We start from the raw sequence: 19,327 nt of genomic DNA on the forward strand, positions 1-19,327 counted from the left end.
GGAGGGCCTGGGAGTACCCAGGGAGGTGGAGTCTAAGACTCGATCTGACATATAGACACAGACAAACAGGCACACACAGACATAAACATGCTTTCCCACCCTTATGCACACATATACAAACACTCAGCACCAGAGATGGGCAGTAACGCGTTACTTGTAACGCGTTACTGTAATCTGATTACTTTTTTCAAGTAACGAGTAATGTAAGGGATTACCATTGCAAAAACGGTAATTAGATTACCGTTACTTTCCCGTAGGAACGCTGCGTTACTGCGTTACTAAAACCGTGATCTTTTGCCAGAATGTCTCATGACAGTGACGTAAGCGAGTGCGACGTTAGTGACAACAGCTGTTCACAGATCAACAATGGATAATATATCGAGTGCGGGAGAGAGTATGAGCGTGCAGCGTTTAAAGCGTGGAAGTACTGACCTTATTTTGAGTTTGATTCCATAAAAGTGACAAAAACATTACTGTCCATTGTGCGTGGAAGAAAACTTCTTTTACAGCGAAAAAACCCCTAAACTTCCAAGCAAGCAGCGAGTGCGCTCGACTGTAATGGGAAATTCACAGAGAAACTCGCGGATTCTTCCACTGACCGCTGTGGCACACCTGCACCAGGGTAAACCTTCGCCTAACCCAGTCCTGCTTTACAGGTGAAAATAGAGCAACAGGGCCGCTGAGTCTTTGATTTTATTTATTTTCTGCTGTGTTTTACTTGCATCTATTTGAAAGAGTGAGTGTAAACACAAAAAAATATTTTATTTTATGTGCTGGAATGTGCAGAAAATAGGTTTAAATGTTAAACAAATTTCTTCCAGTCAGAGAATGTTGCATATAATTTAATTTTTGCTTGATGCATAAAGTTAAAAGATTTAACGTTTTAAAAAGAGACATTTCCATTTGATTACATTTTATATGATGGATTATGCAGAAAAAGTAGAATTGGGCTGAAAGATCTATCGCTTTATCACCTATTCAGGTTGTAAATTGTGTTTTTAAAAAGTAACTAAGTAACTAAGTAATTAATTACTTTTGAAAATAAGTAATCAGTAAAGTAACGGGATTACTTTTTGGGGGAGGTAATCAGTAATTAGTAACTGATTACTTTTTTCAAGTAACTTGACCAACACTGCTCAGCACTCACCCAACGTAGGGACAGACATACATAGACATGTACACACAATCATACTCCTCAAACATACTCTATACCCCGGGTCCAGGTACCCTCGCCCCCAGAGGGGGAAACGGCACCCAGACCCAAGAATAACAACTTTACTAGCAGCTTAGCTCATTGGATTAGCCAAATGAAGCTTATTCATAAATTCAATAAGGAAGGCCAATCGAAGCAGTAAGCAGAGAAATGCTTTTAAGTATGAAAGATCATGAAAACAAAGCAAATGCCAAAGAAATCACATGTTAACAGAAGGACAGTTCATGCCAAAGAAAAGTAAAACATCTCTGTCAAAAACATTTACCCGCACAACCAGATTGTAGTTTTGAAAGCCAGCCCATGTGTAATAAAACTGGATCCAGGCTTGATGTTTAAATATGTCAGACTTGATGGCGCTCTTCAGCTCATTCACATACAAGTCGAATTCCCAGCTGTCCTTGTAGATCTTTGTACTGGCTGGGGGATTGGTGATGGCCTCCCTATGGTTGGTCATAGCAAAGAAAGTTGCATTCAGCACTTGCATGTGCAGTTTACATGATGTATTACAGGGGTCTCAAACTCACAGCCCAGGGACAACTTGCAGCCATATGAAGGCAATATGAGCAGAGAGTACAAACATACTGAGTGACTGGCTGTGTTAGTTCAGTGAGAGTCAAAAACTAATGTGTACACTTATGTGTGCATTTTTAGTTTGTTAAATAAGAACAAAATGATAGCCGAAGTGCTGCCACAAAGAGAGTACCAGTGTGTTTATTTGGTAGTTCAATCAAAGGCTTCAGTTAGTTAAGAGGGAGGGAAAAAAATCTGCATTCACATTTGCAGTTTTGTCTTATTATACAATATCTGAAAAAAACAACAAAAAAACAAACAAAACAAAACGCTACATTTTCACAATTATTAGTTGTTTTTTTCTTGTTTGTTTGTTTGTTTTGTAGTACCATTTTACTTGAACACTAAACTGGCCTCCAATGACATGACAATGCCAGCAGTGGCCCACACCTCATTTAAGTTTGAGACCCCTGTTGTATATTTGGAAATTTATTAATCCTGTCTGTGCTCTTTATAGTGATAATAACTCTTTAAATGAAATAATGCCATCATGTTATCACACAACATAGACAAATGCAGTCAAATTTGGATTTTCTCATTTACATGAAATAATTGAGTAGCTGTAGCTTGTTGTAACTCTGTCAGTAAGAATCAAAGTCATATACATTTACTGGGCACTTACATCAAAATGGGAAAAAGACGGGGCTGAAGCTACTGCTCAATGAAAAATCAATAAAAGTGGCACATTTTACTTTTACATTTGCAGTGCAGACAATGAATATTTGGACAGTGAGATTTTTTTCCTCATCAGACTCTGAGAAACAAAATGATCTGTTTATACACTGGCATTGTAGAGACTGACGTTGCTGTTTAAATTTCTGTGTTTTATGTAGTTGTATTGCAAAGATTGAATAACAGTCTCTTTCTTCCCTACATAAACCAGGAATGGAAAACACAGATAAACATGTGAGCTATTCCAACCTGTCGGTGGGGTCTCTCAGAGCGAGGCCGAGGTCCAGCACAGCACCTGGCTGCGGTGTCCAAGTTTTGATTGCCGGTGCAAGCTTATTAATAAGTGCATTGAGGTCCTCTGCACTGTTTTTGGTATTTGTATCCTTTATGTATCTTCCAACCAACACACAGTACAAACAGACACATAAGTAAAGGGACACATAAAACACAAATTAGGTCTCGTGTGTTTAACTTGATAGTCATTAGCAGTAGTGTCACTGTCAAAACTTAAGGCCACAACTGTGTTGTACAACCATGTTTCCAGAAAACATGAATGCTGTGTATGATGTAAATAATGTTAATCACATCCTTATTTAATAAAATAACAAATGTATTAAATCAATCAGAAAAAAGTCTTCAGTTGAAAGGTCTTATGCTAACAACACATTTCACAAACATCGAAGCAGCAGCAACACAAGACTGGGAGACTTGTGTAATGTAAAAAAAAAAAAAAAACTGGTAGAAAATTTTAAAATCAATGATAAATTAATCTAACCTGCTGTCAGTTATAAATCAAAGTGGAGTCATGGTTGTAGATTAACTTGCCAACATAAACTGCATATCAGCTCATAAACAGCTGAAACAGAGCTACAAGTAAACAGGGAATAGAGTCAAAAAGGAGCCCAGATATAGACCAAACCCTGTTTTGTATGTCATTGTACATAGTTGTGTTTTAAATATTAACTTGCCCAGATGAACTACTTATCAGCTTTGACCTTGGAATTTAGATCAGATCAGCTAACTTTGTTGTGAGGATTCTTCTGCCAGGGAACATAAAAGTAATTCAAAACCTTTTGATCTGCTCTGCTCTTTATTAATTCATCTCTGATGCTGTGCAAACCCTTATTACAAACTCTACCTGTCTGATGGATGAGCCTCCACAAAGTATCCAGCGAATGGGCAGTAGATCCTCGGCTGCAGGGATTTCACCAGTGTAGCTTTGTAATTCAGCAGCTTCTTCCTTTCATTCTTGATAAACTCTGCCTTCCAAGAATCTGGAAACACATCAACAACATTTCCTTCATCTCAGCAGTTTGGTGCACTTTGACACTGTCGATCACAAGATATCAGTTAAACAAGTCAGTTCTTACATCGCTAAAAGAGCTACATGTAACTGTCAAAGATTGTAGCATAGATACTGTTGTGTGTAGGTGGAGGTAAAACCTAACTAAGCTAACCTAACTCGGGCTCACCGCTGTATTTCCCTCCATAGAAGGTCATGGGGAATCCAGAAGCTCCTCCAGCAAAGTCAGTCATCATCACGTCCACATTTTGTGGTAGCCTGCCTCCATTTGGTCTGGTGCAGTCCACAGTGTTGAGGATCATATGACCTGCAATAAAAACAAAAATTTTTATATTATAATCAGACTTATTTTTACAGCATAAGTAATTATATTATTCAAAATGACACCTTTGTAGTCAACAATGATGCAGGTGTCCATTTCAGGATGTACACCATCCATCAGGATCATAAATCTCAGGTGATCATCAATCTGAGTGAGACAGCAAGATTCATTTTTACTTCTTTATGGAAATCATATGATTTTAATATACAAAATGTTTTTTTGTTTTTTTTTTGTTTTTTTTTGTAATTCCTCTTAAACAAATAATAGAGGCAGTGACTTACATTTTGCCAAACACCAAAGGGAAGGACTTTAATATTGGTCAGCTTAACTTGGCTTTCCTTTAAATACCTGTCACAGCGGAGATACCCGTATGTGAATAACAGACCAACATTGGACAATTTATTTCCTCTGTAATTTATGGGGACAATTCAGCTCCACATCATTACTAACCAAAACACTGGTCTGGATGTGTCACCGACATATATCGGGACATCCGGCCTTCTTTCTGCCAACACTTTCAGTGTGGGATAACTATAAAGGAAACAGAAAAGGTCAGTGCCATGCACTGTAAATATAAACACCCTTCATTTCTGAAAGTTGGTCTCTTTGTAGATTTTGTATTTTAAGTTCTAGCCAGCAGGAATAAAAATATTTAACGTTCCAAAAATGTTTTTGTTTCTCTCAGGAGCTCTGAAGAGCTGTTCAAAGCAGAGAAAAGACGGGAGAGATAAGCAAAGTGGAAAAAATGGAAATAGAATTTTGACTCTGAATCCTATTCAATAACAGTTGTAATTATATTATGTAGAATTCATTGCAAAATTACTAATAGCTATTTTTTTTATTTGTCTTTTCTAATAGTATTAATTAAGTTATTTTAATTTGAAATTGCTGTATGTACAAGTACTTAAATTTGGCTACATAAGATTAACATAATACCAAGTCAGATATTTAACAACATTAGCAGAGCTTGCCTGAGGTGGTCTGAGTGCATATGGCTGATGTAGATGAGATCTGCACCACAAAGCCTGTCCAGGGCGTCTGCTGGAGGCTCATGGAGAAGCCACCAGCCCCTGGCAAATGCAGGACCCTTCAACCAGGGGTCAAACATGAACCTTCTCTTGCCAAGCTGTAGCTCCATGCAGGCGTGGGTGAAGTATGTCACCTGAGAGGAAAGTAAAAGAAAATGCATGTTTTGGAGACTGTACTTGATGTGCTTTTCACTCTTAGTTCATTCATTCATTATTATTATTATTATTAATTATTTATTTATTTATTTATTGCCTGTCCCATTTGGTTCTTTAGCCATCAGAATTATTGTCTGAAGGACAAGAAAGATGTCCCACTGATTTACTTCACCAAGTGGATAATCATGGCCTTGCCGTATTGGTCCATTTGATTGACCTTTGTTATGGTTATTCATTTATTCTGTTTTATGCTAAGTTGTTACAGACAGGACAGACATGACTGGGGGATAGGAAAGGGAGGGAGGGAAAGAAAAACAGAAGGTACGAGGAACAGTGAGAGATGGCAAAATCACCTGGATCACCTGTTGAGAGAGGAAAAAAAAAAGAGCAAACAGATGTGGCAGCTTTTGAGGGAGCATGCAATTGGCGTGCTGACTGCAGGAATGTGTACCAGAATTGTTGCCTGTGAAGTGAATGTTCATTTCTCTGCCATAAGCCATCTTCAAAGCCGTGTCAGAGAATTTGGCAGTAACAGGCCTCACAATCGCAGACCCCATGTAACCACACCAGCCCAGGACCTCCACATCCAGCATGTTCACCTCCAGGATGTTCGACCAGGTGGAGACCAGCCACACAGACAGCTGCAGCAACAATCAGTTTGCATAACCAAAGAATTTCTGCAAAAATTGTGATGCAATGGAGATGCGTTGCACTGCGTGAGGCAAATGGTGGCCACATCTGTAGCATTGTGCTATGTGATCAAACTGCATATTTCAGAGTGACCTTTTATTGTGGGCAGTCTAAGGCACACCTGTGCAATATTCATGCTGTCTAATTAGCACCTTGACATGCCACACCTGTGAGGTGGGATGGATTATCTCGGCAAAGGAGAAGTTCTCACTAACACAGATTTAGACAGATTTGTGAACAATATTTGATAGTAATGGGTCCTTTGGTTATGTAGAAAATGTTTCAGCTCATGAAAAATGGGAGCAAAAACAAAAGTGTTGCGTTTATATTTTTGTTCAGTGTAGTAAATACAACACCATTGCAATAACCTAGATAAGTGTAAATACTAAATATTGAATGTTATTGTGCAGCATATAAGACTGAAAGCGCACAATGTGCTTTGAGGTAATAGCCACGAAAGGTATAGTTTGTGTCTATGAGCACCTGTGTGGATGAGAGTGCTTGTATTTAAAAGGTTTGTCCATGTAACAATCTGCTAGAGGGTGTGGGGAGCCATAGCCCCATCTCCCAGGGCATGAAGCAGGCATGGAGGAGATCCAGGCCCTAGACAGCCAGATGTCCCCCAGAGCACGAGAGCACAAGGAGGAGAGAGAGAAAGAGAGAGCAGAAAAAGAGAGAGCGAGTTTTGAGATGTGGGAGATTTGTGACGTTTAGCGTGTTTGGAGTGTGTAGTTAATGTGTTGTCTTGTGTAGTTAGTGTGTAGTGTTGTGGATAGTTTTGTGTTGTGTGTCAGAACAATGAGGCGACTGCTGTCTCCAGGTAGAAACAGGAGTGATACACCTGCTGCTGTCAGACCTGCAGGTATCAGGCTGTGATGTTCTCCTTTATAGTGGACAGAAATTATGTTTTTGGAGTGGCACAAATAATTTGTGCGGCATCTTACTGAAGAACAGCTGATTGTTCTGTAAATAGTTTGAAATGGTTATTTTAAAAAAGGGTAAAAGGTAAATGGCTGCAAATAACTTTGTTGTTTGCAAAACTTGTGCAAAGGATTTTAAAATTGACAATTTATATTTGCATTTGAAGTTATGAAATATGATTCATTAAATATGTTTGTGGTTGTTACAGTAAAAAATATAACTTTTTCTACTCGGATTTTATGGTTTTTGTCTGATTTTAGATCAATTCTGGTTATACAGTATGACAAAATGAGAACATGACTGTAAATTCAGGCAGGCGAGGTTGTGCTATAAAGAATGATACCAAACAAGGCAAAGTTAATAGTTTTTAAAGGTAAAATGTGGAGAGAAAATCAAGAGTAGTAAAAAAATGGCCAATTATACCCTGGACCCCGGGGGTTAAACGTTCTTTGTTTTTTTTAAAGTAACGCAATAGTTACTTTTCCAAGTAATTAATTACTTTTAGAATATTGTAACTCAGTTACTAACTCAGTTACTTTTCTGAAGAAGTAACTAGTAACTATAATTGAATTACTTTTTCAAAGTAACTTGCCCAACACTGGTCAGCACGGCCCCTCCCGTCAATCTTCAATGTCTACATGCATTTAAAAATTGAGAGGTGGGCACCTGCACCGGAGGTGAGTCTCAATACAGACCTTTCTCTTCATTCATTATTGAGATACTTTGACATAATTAAGTTTATTATTATTACTTATATAATTTATTACACAGATAATTTTACATACCAGTCTAATAAGGGTGAAACAATATACAGCAGTGACTGAAAAACTCTGTAAAACATTTGTTATTTAAAGTGTAACAGCAACACGTACTTTCACTTCTCCCTTCTGGAGCTCCAGAGGTTCTCGAGGATCAGCCATCCAGGGATCAACAGGGCTCAGTTCCACCAACTGAAGCCCCCCATCATCCAACATTGATACCTCTGCAATTGCGACAAGAAGCTCAGCTGTAGTATTTAAATGGTATTTATATTATTCTCATTATATTATTATCCATGCATTAAATATGGTCATTCATACCGACTCACATGCATTTATACTGTAGTGGGCTTTTTGGCACAAATGTATAATTGTTATTACTTTCACAGGAAGAAATTACATTAAACAGTTCCAGTCGTGGAAATTGGCAGTTGGAAGGATATGTTTGACATTGGTTTCTTGTTTTGGTTTGCTTTCCTGGTCAGAGCTCTTCACAAATGTTTAATTGTTGTTCTGAGGAGGCTATCTACAATTTATTCAGTGAGTTTTTTTGCAAGATTACATCGCCCTTTGGCATGTTTATTTTTCTTTGAATTATTAAAATGCACCTGAACTCCTGTATTTTATTGTATTTTTCGGCTATTTATGGTCATCATTTCATTCCTGAAAACCTATTAACCTGTACAACAATGATAACTGCATTGCTAGCTACTCCCAAAAAGTTGATTCTGTTCATCTGGACGTAGCATTTTCAGTGGGAGAAACATTTCATCATCGACATCCAAGTGACTTCTTCAGTCTCAGCTGACTGCTGGTTTCCTCAACCTTATAAACAGTACATTTGCACAATGACTGAAACTAGCAGCACTGGCACCATTTCCATGTTAAAGACCAAAGAACTGACCTTACAGCCCATTGTTCATTCAGTGGGCTAGGTTCAGTCATTGTGCAAATGTACTGTTCATAAGGTTAGAGAAACCTGCAGTCAGCTGAGACTGAAGAAGTCACGTGGATGAGTGAAAAAATGCAAATTACCAAGGAGAGAATTACATTGCATTAAACAGTTTACATCCCAGTCATTTGCAGCATGGAAAATGTCTGTTGGAAAGAATATGTTTGACATTTCTTGATTACAATTATTGACACAAATTGTCATGTTATTCTTTAGAAGTGGCCCTCTACCAGTTTAGCATTTAATTTAATAAAGTAATGAAGGTAATTGCTATTCTGATTGTTAGAGCCTACTGTGGCAAGAGCTATAATTATAAGGTCCTCACACATCCCATAATGCACCTTTACAGTTTACATATTTATATTTCAGATTTAGCATCCAACACTCACATTGCAGGAAGTGGAATATCAATATACAGTAAATGGCATTTTACAGACAGAACTTACCAAGCTCATCCTGCAAGAAGCTGTCAGGTGGGTTCACATATTTCATTGTTGACACATTTAATTTCCAGTTGTGTTTGGTACATTTAACAGTCCTGAGGGAACAGACAACTCTGTCAGCTATAATCAAAAATTGACAATGTATAATCACTGATATCTGCTCCTGCTCTCACATGCCATCCAGATCTTCAATGTCTTTGATGAACAGCCCCCCTTGATGCTTGCACTGGTTCTTGCATGCTTTAAAGTCATTGTTGCTCTTAAATATGATGTAACACTTGCCATCCTCTGGGCTTTTCTTGAAATTCACTCCTTCTTTGAGTGAGCCAACTGCTTCAGCATCCAATGACAACAATACCTTTGCTATTTGAGAGGCCATTGCACCTAAATGGTAAAATTCAAAAAGAAAAGTTTTAATGCACAACCTTTTGAGGCAAGCACAAGGAGTCTTACAGTGATCTATGGAAAAAAAACGGACCAGTAGTTACAACTGAAATGGCATCTAAACTCTGTAAATATAAATATACTGGCTCCTCAGGGAAGTGGTCAGGCGCATCCTTGGCACATGCTAATAAAGTAAGGGGGAGCTCATCGCCTTGCTCGCAGTCGGACACCGTGATGGAGTATAATGGTTTGAAATCGAACATCCTTCCTTCTCTGAAAAACGACATCTCCACAATTATCAGGTCAGAACTGAGATGTGCGCTCGCATAGGATTTTGACTCCCTGAAGAACGAACTGAGGGAAGTTAGGAGGGAGATTGCTAACAACACGGCAGAAATTAACAACATCAAGTCCACCATTAGTGACCTGGAAGCATAAAAGAAAAGTATGAAGATATGGAGGCAAGAATGCAGAGGTGCAATATTCATATTGTGGGTGTTGCGGAGGACACTGGTTCCAGTTCGACCAGCTCAGTTTCCACCCTATTGAAAGAAGTTCTGCAACTGGACAAAGAAATCCTGGTGGACCGCTCACATAGAGGCCTTGCTCCCAAATGACCCAGCGGGAAACCTTCAGTTATCATCGCTAAGACCAGCTTCTGTTTCTAAGTCCTCACCTTGCCTAAATGACAATATTCACTGCTTAAAACGTGATTGTCATAAAGCTGAGCACTTGTGGAAGAAAACTCATTTAAATGTTCATCTCCTTTACTTAAAGGATCTGTTAGTTTCTTTTAACAGCGCAATTAGAGAGGTGAGGGCTGCCTATTTATCTTATCTAGTTGCAAAGAGTAGAGGTAATCCTAGTTTGATTTGGCACCATTACTGACATTATTCCTCCTGCTCCACCTGCTGCCCCTATCACTTCCAACTTTCTTTCATTCTTAGTAATATAAGAAATAATTTTTCCCTATCAGCTTATGCATTGTCAGCTCCTAATCCAGCTCCTCTTTCACTATCCGAGGTAAAAGTAGTTAACTCAATGAAAGCATCATCCTGTTCACTTGACTGTTTGCCTGCATCGTTGTAAAAAAATGTCTTCCATTCTATTAGTCCCTGTGTGCTCACCATAATTAACACCTCACTGACATCTGGTAAAGTCCCTGTTTATTTTAAAAATGCTGCTATACATCCCCTTTAAAATAAAACAAAGTTAGACCCTTCTCTTACCAGCAGTTACAGGAGAATTTGAAAACTACCATTTACTGATAAGATTTTAGAAAAGGATGTGGCTAAGCAGCTTATAGCAGTTTTATACAAACATAATATTCTTAACAAACTTCAGTCTGGCTTTCGTTCTACTGAAACAGCCCTTCTTAGGGTCTCCAATGATATTTTGATGCAAAACGATGCAGGAAAATGTTCTCTTATCCTGATGTTGGACCTCACATCAGCCTTTGATTCAGTTGAATATAATATCCTACTTGAAAGGCTGAAACACTGGGTCGGTGTAGCTGGGTCTGCCTTAGAGTGGTTCTCATCATATCTGTATGAAGGTTACTTTTTTGTGGCAGTTTCTAAGTACAGGTCATCTTCCACATTAATGTCCTATGGTGTGCCGCAATGCTCTGTGCTGGGGACTTTATTGTTCTTAATATATCTACTTCCCTCCAGCATATTTTGAACCCTTTTGAGGACATCTGCTACCACTGCTATGCTGTTGATATCCAGTTAAACATTCCTTTCAACCCCCAAGATGTTTCTAAGCTGGAGATTTTGAATGAGTGCTTAGAATCCATTAAAGTTTTGGATGGCTGACAGCTTCCTCCAATTTAATGAACGAAAGAATGAAGTCCTTGTATGTGCCCCTGTTAAACACATACCTAAGATAATGAAATCTCAGTCCCCTTGCTACATTTGTGAAATCGTCTGTCAGGAACTTAGGGGTAATTTTTGACCCGGCTCTCACTCTGGATGTTTATGTCAAATCTCTGGTTCGGTCCTGTTTTTTTCACTTAAGAAACATTTCTAAACTAAGCCCTATTGTATCTCATAAAAATTGGAAATTGTCATTCATGCTTTCATTTCATCAACATTTTATTGGAGTTACAGGAAATATTTTACCATGGCTGAGATCTTACGTGTCTGGGAGATCTCAGACTGTTAGTTTTAAAAATGATCTCTCTGAGACCTGTGCAGTGGGGCATGGGGTGCCTCAGGGCTCTGTACTTGGCCCATTGCAGTTCTCTCTGTGTCTGCTGCCTCTCTGTGTTCTTTTACGCTCTTTTAATGTAACTTTTCATTGTTGCACTGACGACTTGCAGCTTTTTGTTCCTTTAACTATTGGAAATTGGGCTGAAGTGTCTAAATTGGAATCGTGTCTATTTGCAATTAGGGGCTGGTTATCGGATAATTTCCTGCTTCTTAATACTGATAAGACTGAGTTGATGGTCACTTAACCACAAATATTTCAATACTTGTCCCAAAATTTCACCTTGAAAATTGATGACAATGTCATAAATTGCAGGGACATTGACAAAAGTCAATCAGGAGGGGAACTTCACCCAACAGCTTCACTTGGTGAGACAATGTTTTTTACGTATAACATTGCCTTCTCTGAATCCAGAAACTCCTTACTCTCGCCCCTGAAAGATATACAAAGTCTGTCTGGAAACATTATTCCATACCGGACATCTTGACCACCTCGAAGCAGGTTCCTCACGTCATTAAAAGCGAAGCGAACTTTGGCAACGCTCTTGGTGTAATCAGGGAAGATAGCCACCGGGTTCCCCTTGTATTGCAACGGGCCCTACTCCCAGGCGCACCGCAACACATTGACACAGTCTTGGTAGTAATTGAGTTTTGTAAGTAAGTAAGTAAAACGTTATTTATATAGCACAAACACAGTCGAACTGGTTTAAACTGGTTACACAATGTAAAACCCATATAGTGTGCCATAAAAGCTACGGAACTCTGTGTGTGTGCATGCATGTGCGAGCACGTGTTTGTGTGTGTGTGTTTGTGTGTGTGTGTGTGTGACTTCCTGGTGATCACAAAGGGTCATCTCCCCTCACCCTATATATGGCTCTACTTTAATGGTTCACCTTATATACAAGTACAGGCGAGCCTCTAAATGGCCGGGAGTGAACATCTTTTACCATATAAGGAAACCAGAATCTCACATGCCTGCAGTCAAACTTTACAGCCAATTGCCTCCCCCACATCCTAGATGTGTAGGGGAGGAACAGAAGAATATCTAAACATGCAGCTTAAGGCAAGGTTTACAAATTTAAGTACAACAATGAGAACTATTATCAAAATCAACCTAACAGCAGCGGTGCATACTAATAATATGATCTCTTCTTATTTTAAGCTCCATAGGGGCAATAGACAGGGCTGCCCCCTATCTCCAGTTTTGTTTTTTATCGCTATAGAGCCCTTAGCATCAGCCATATGGCAAGATATTAGTATAACAGGAGTTGTCCGAGGAGGCCAAGGATACGGATAAGTCTTACTTTACGCAGACGATCTGTTGCTTTTTATAACTGACCCTACCCTAAACACCTCACAACTACTACGCATTCTGCAATGGTTTGAAATGTCTGGCTACAAAACAAATCCTCAGAAAAGTGAATTCATCCTCATCAATGCAACTGTGAAAAATATCCCATCTAATCTAATACCATTCAAAATTAACAATAAAAAGTTTAAATAATTAAATGATTTCACTACTATGCAGTTGACACCCAACTCTAACTATCCACGAAGCCAGATAACACACAACAATTACTTAAACTGCAGGAATGTCTTAAATACACAAAGACCTGGATGGCTGCTAACTTTCTGCTTCTTAATTCAGATAAAACTGAGGTTACTTTACTCGGCCCTGAAAATCTTAGAAATATGGTATCTAAGCAGATTCTTACTCTGCATGGCATTACCTTGGCCTGCAGTAACACTGTGAGGAACGTTGCAGTCATTTTTGACCAGGATATGTCCTTCAACGCACATATTAAACAAATATGTAAGACTGCTTAGGGTGGCTGTAGCTCAGGTGGTAGAGCAGGTCATCTACTGATTGGAAGGTTGGTGGTTCGATTCCTGGCTTCCCCTAGTCTGCATGCCAAATATCCTTGAGCAAGATACTAACCCCAAATTGCTCTCCAATGCATCCATTGGAGTATGTATGGGTGTGTGGGTGTTACTTAGAAAAATGTGCTTGGGTGACTGCACAAGTTGTGTAAAGTCCTTTGAGTGCTCAGAAGAGTAGAGAAGAGCTAAGTCTGTTTACCATTTGCTTTCTTCCATTTCCGCAAAATCTCTAAAATTAGAAATATCCACTCTCAGAGGCACGCTGAAAAAAAAGCTTCCAGTTTGGATTCGGGAGACAGACACTGTCTCTACTTTTAAGATTTGGCTTAAAACTTTCCTTTTTGCTAAAGCATATAGTTAGGGCTGGACCAGGTGAGCCTGAATCCTCCCTTAGTTGTGTAATAGGTTGTGCTGTAATAGGTGTAGGCTGGTGGCGGCTTCCAATTATGCACTGAGTATTTCTTTTTCAGTTATCTTTCTGACTCACTATGTGTTAATAGACCTCTCTGCATTGAATCATACTTGTTATTGATCTCTGGCCCTCTTCCACAGCATGTCTTTCATCCTGTCTTCCGTCTTTCGCAGAAGATGGCCGCCCCTCCCTGAGCCTGGTTCTGCCGGAGGTTTCTTCCTTTTAAAAGGGAGTTTTGTCTTCCCAAAGTGCTTGCTCATAGGGGGTCATATGATTGTTGGGTTTTTCTCTGCAGGGTCTACCTTACAATAAAAAGTGCTCTGAGGCGACTGTTGTTGTGATTTGGTGCTATATAAATAAATTGAATTAAATTCAATTTATTACATAGTGTCAATATAAAATTGTACTTAGTAGTCAGTATAAGCTTTTAATGATATAAGTTTACATGTGATAGAATACTGCATGATGACCTTTTTATGACTTAGACTGATTGTTCTTTATAAAACTTGTTCTATTATTTTTATCAGTTCTTTCCCACAGCAATAGTAAGAGCTGAACAAGCAGTTCACTCCCTACCAGGAAAAGGAGCTGCTTCCCACAAACCACACACACACACACACACACACACACACACACAACCACATACGCACATGCTCACGTATCAACATTCCACTGAACAAATGTATTCATTGTTGTATTACTCTTTTTGTGTATAAATAAAGACAGGTGCAAGAACAGAGCACGCACATCACAGGGCCCCCACTCTTGTGTGAGCGCTCTGTGATCGCCCTTGCAAGTAAAAACTGCAGCGTCTGTGTGTTTCTACCCTTAGACTCTAAGCTGAAGAAGTGTCTTTAGAATAAATCTCTTGACACATAGTGAGTGAGAATTCAATAAATTGAATTGAATAAATGTAGAGAAACTGGCAACTGGATAGTAGAAAGCTCACTGCTGTGTTTGGGAATAAGGGATAAAGAAAGAACTGGGCATTTCGGTGCCAAAGCTTGCAACTGCATTTGCAAGGGAGGGATAGCGGAAGAACCTGGCATCCTGATGCCAAAAGCATGGTGTTTGCTCGCTTTGTGGTAGAGTATTACTTCCTGTTCCTGCTCAAACACAGTGGTGTTTCTGAGTAGCTTATCTGCTTAGCAATTTAATTAAAAACTTTTAGATACATTCCTTTTTCATAGTATAATCTTTACTCACTTCATCCGAAGCACACTTTCTATGTACTCACTACCTAATTTATAGCCAAAGTATTCACTCACTGTTGTGAGTGAACTGTTGTGAGTGAACTAGGGCTCGGTCACTTAGGCACAGCTGGCTGCCGGCGGAGCTCACGGGCGCGTCACTGCAACCCCCCTGGCTTCTGCTCCGCGGCTGCTGAGTGACGCCTCATCTGGGACTCTCCTCAGCTCTTTCTGGGATAGTGGCGCGGCTGCCCCTCTGTTGGTCTTCCTTGGTCTCTTGTGTTCTGGGGGCCTCTGGATGTCTGGAGTTTTGATCTCCTCTATACCTGCTTCATGCCCTGGAGGACGGGGCAGTGGCCCCCTACACCCTCTAGCAGATCATTACATGAAGGAACCTTTTAAAAAAACAAGCGCGTCCATGCTCACAGGTGTACACACGGGTGATCACACACACAAACTACACCCTTTTTGGCTCCTATCTCAAGAACACTGTGCGCTGTCGATCTTACGTGCTGCACAATAATGTTTAACATTTAGTATTTGCTGCCATATTCCCATATATGCCAGGTCTCTCTTGGAAATGAGATTTTAAATCTCAATGAGATTTTTACCTGAATAAATAAAGGACTAATAAAAATATATCGTTGTGATGTTGTTTATTCTATTACTCTCGTTTTCTTCTGCTTGTTTTCTTTTTTTCTTTCTCAACAGGTGATCCAGGTGATCGATATATGTATTTTTTGTCTACTTGCTCTGTTGGTTTTTGTTTTTTGCCCTTTTTGCCCGTCCAACTTCTCAGCTGTTTTTCTTTCCCTCTTTCTTTCTCCCCTTTCTTTCCCCCAGTCAAGTCTGTCCCGTATTCAGCAAATGAAAATAAAATAAACAATAAAAGGTGAATCAAATGGACCATTACGGCAAGGCTGGGATGGTCCATTTGGTAAAGTAAATCCGTTGGGCATCTTTCTTTGCCTTTAGACAATAATTCTGATGGCAAAAGAGCCAAACGGGACAGGTGGAAAAAAGAAAAAGAAAAAAAAAGTATTCACTCACTGTCTCTGTACTGTTTCTCTAGCTTAGCTTAGCTCGTAGCCGACTCTTTCTGATTCTAAACAGCATGTTTGATGAAAATAGTCTATCACAAGCATGCGTGTGAACGTTGTGGGTACTGGGTTTGAGTGATTCTGTGTGATTTGTACAAAATAATAACGTTTTCGCCGACCAATCAAAGGGTTGCCGATCAATGTTTCTACTATCGATGTGTAGCCCCTTTTAAGCCACCCAGTGATCTCACATTACTTCATCCAGCTATACTAATCGTCAACAACAGGTGTGTTCGGAGAACCGGATTAGCCAGCTCAAAGCTGGCGCAATGATTTGATCTTGGATGTGTCATTTGATCTTGGATGTAGTAAGCGAGGTATGAAGAACGGACCCCAGGACGTGATATTTGCCATGCTGGGAGTTAACCTACAAGAAAAGACTGAAAAGATGAAGAAAGAAGAAACAGAGAAGAAGAAACAGCTGAGTTGGGCCTTTGTTTGCTGGAGATTTGAAGGCCACACAGGAAACTGTGAGAAGAGGGACAAGGACCACTGAGAGGTCAAGCCCTGACGAGTTCGAGTGAGAGCCTATGGTGAATTGGATTGAAAATTGAGGCTGAACTGGTGGAGGTTTAGAAATGTCTAGAGCATCATAACAGAAAGGTAAATTTAAAAAGAGAGAGAGAGAGAGAGAGAGAGAGAGAGAGAGAGAGAGAGAGAGAGAAACATAAACTAATAATTACATGAATCAATAGAAAACACACATACACAAATTGTTACATGTGAAATTATTTTTGGAGATAATCAGAAGTGAGATAGTTTGAATCCACAGCTCAGTGCAGAGATGCATGAATTAAACCTGATTTTTTTTTTTTTTTTAAAGACAGAAGTGTGTTGTTTAAGCAGTGATGATAATAATGAAACTGTCTTAGTTTTGTCAGTCTTAGGTGCAAAGCAGACCTGGATCAATTTTTCACATGCAGCAGTTGGAAGAAAGTTATAGGTTAACATCACTGGAAACGTTCAGGCCAAGTTTCTGGTTGAATTGTTTACAGTGTCATGTGTCACTAAACCTGACAAGCGAGCTCTAACTCCTGGATGAAGACAAAGAAGGCAGTTCCAAAGAGCAATAACATGGCAGTTAAAGAGAGACAGTGGAGAATGCAGGACAAAGCGGAAAGAGAACTGCCTGGTATTGGTCTGTTGAAGTGGGAGAGGTCAACGGAGTGAGAGGAGCAGGTGAGAACACAGAGGAATGCTGTTATTTAATGTGGGCAATCAAAATTTGGGTTAGCAAACCTGGGAAAAAGAAAACTGACTGCTTAAGTGGGAAAATTGTGAAGGAGTCTGAAACACTGCAAAAAGAAACATATACAAAATCACACACACAAGAAGAAAATGTGTTAACCTTACTAACACTTATAAATACGAGAGAGCTCATGAAGATTAGACAGCATCTTGAGCATGTGAGTCTGTTTATCATCTTGTCCAAGTCGCTGATGAAAAGTGATACAAAGACCATTGGACTAATAGCAAAGTAGTTAAAAAATGATCCAATTATAGCAGAGAAATGTGTATGAAAGGCAGCTTTGAGAACATGCCCTGGTGGATCTGCAGCTCCAGTGCACAGACATCGATTAAACTTGACTAATAACACACACACATGCAATGAAAATCAGCTTGCTATTTTTCATCAGTGTTAAAATAGTGTAAATTTAACACACTTAAACCCTGAAGTTGAGGAATAATAATAAAGTTGAGGTTTTAATAACGCCTATGTAAGATATCATATGTTAATGAACCCATGCATATTCATGTAACAACAATAAAAGAAATGCTACAGGGAACCTGGCTGAGAGTCCAATGGAGGTCAAATGGGTGGAACGACATCTGGCTCCAGTCGGGTCTCCCTCGTGCACGAGTAACACAAATAACTTTGGTGACTTGTGTCCTGCTTTTGCTGTGTAGTAAAATTGTCTCATACCAGCGGTGGGTCTGTGTTAGACGGACCCATCACATTGCATCAAATGATTGTTTATATCTTAATTTTTTTACCTCAGATATTCTGTAGAATATCGTAGATCAAAGTAACTCGTGCTCTTCCTGCTGTTTCCATTTTGATGGCAAGAAGAAGAATGCTTGGTCTCAGTGGACAATAGCCAATCACACTTCATGTGGTTTTAAAAGCAACATGTCAATTCCCCACAACAATCAAAACACTGATCAAATCTTTGAAATATGTATTGTTGTTGTGAGATGTGTAAAATTAGTGCATGCTAGGGTTTGTTATTGAAAATTGTTCAGTTCTGTTTTCGTTCCTGTCTGCATCGCCTCCAACTGGTGCAGAACGCTGCTGCTCGCATGCTGACCGGTTCCAAAAAGAGAGACCACATCACTCCGGTCCTCTGCTCTCTCCACTGGCTCCCAGTTGCTTTTAGGATTGATTTTAAAATTTTACTGCTGGTTTTTAAGGTTCTTAATGGTACTGCACCTCCTTACCTGGCAGAGCTTCTTAGCATTTACTGCCCCAGGAGATCTTTGAGGTCAGCAGACTTGATGCTTTTAGATGTTCCCAGGTACAGATTAAAGACTAGGGGAGAGAGGGCTTTTGCTGTGGTTGCACCCAGACAGTGGAACAGTTTACCCCCTCACATCAGATTCTCCACAAGCCTAGGAACTTTTAAAACTGCTCTTAAAACTCACCTCTTTTCATTGGCTTTTAGCAAGGTTTAACCTATTGTTTTAATTTATTGTTTTATCAGTGAGGTATTTTATGTACCTGTGTTTTATAGTATTTTATATTTGTATTTTATTGTACAGCACTTTGGTCAGCCTTGGTTGTTTTTAAATGTGCTTTATAAATAAACTTGACTTGACTGACTTGACTTCTATTTTGATGACCACCTACACGACACAATACTCTTTTAAAACGTTTTGTTTTCAGATTCTTTCTTTTGAAATCTATCAAGTGCCTGTTAATTAGTTTTACATGAAAAATTATGAAATCAACTTTTATTGGATTTTATTACAGCAAAGGCTATTGATTTCTGATCAGACCCAGAAGCAGGTTTTGTAATTTTAGTTGAACACCAAAAACTTTCAAGTTATATTTGTTTTATACACAGGGACATAAAGTGAGTCTCTCAGCTTTTAAAACTGTTCAAACTGGATCTGCTGTGCAA

General features: G+C 39.3%; 1 protein-coding gene across 2 annotated transcripts in view; it reads right to left on the minus strand.

Annotated features, from left to right (window-relative positions):
* Positions 1–19,327, minus strand: part of LOC116312123 (cytidine monophosphate-N-acetylneuraminic acid hydroxylase-like) — a 34,350-nt gene that overhangs the window by 14,496 nt on the left and 527 nt on the right. Inside the window, exons 2-12 of one of the 2 annotated variants that reach the window (XM_031729483.2) lie at positions 9,202–9,412; positions 9,032–9,123; positions 7,748–7,857; positions 5,052–5,242; positions 4,531–4,611; positions 4,362–4,428; positions 4,146–4,227; positions 3,928–4,065; positions 3,594–3,729; positions 2,705–2,848; positions 1,479–1,653 (exon numbers count right to left, since the gene is read on the minus strand). In XM_031729483.2, coding sequence (XP_031585343.1) covers positions 1,479–1,653; positions 2,705–2,848; positions 3,594–3,729; positions 3,928–4,065; positions 4,146–4,227; positions 4,362–4,428; positions 4,531–4,611; positions 5,052–5,242; positions 7,748–7,857; positions 9,032–9,123; positions 9,202–9,407 — 1,422 coding nt within the window. In that variant the 5' untranslated portion in view covers positions 9,408–9,412. Of the gene's footprint in view, positions 1–1,478; positions 1,654–2,704; positions 2,849–3,593; positions 3,730–3,912; positions 4,066–4,145; positions 4,228–4,361; positions 4,429–4,530; positions 4,612–5,051; positions 5,243–7,747; positions 7,858–9,031; positions 9,124–9,201; positions 9,413–19,327 lie in introns of both variants that reach the window. The other variant, XM_039609011.1, reaches the window with a different exon arrangement.

The sequence above is a fragment of the Oreochromis aureus genome, linkage group 3 (assembly GCF_013358895.1).
Source record: "Oreochromis aureus strain Israel breed Guangdong linkage group 3, ZZ_aureus, whole genome shotgun sequence".
NCBI classification, from domain to species: Eukaryota; Metazoa; Chordata; class Actinopteri; order Cichliformes; family Cichlidae; genus Oreochromis; species Oreochromis aureus.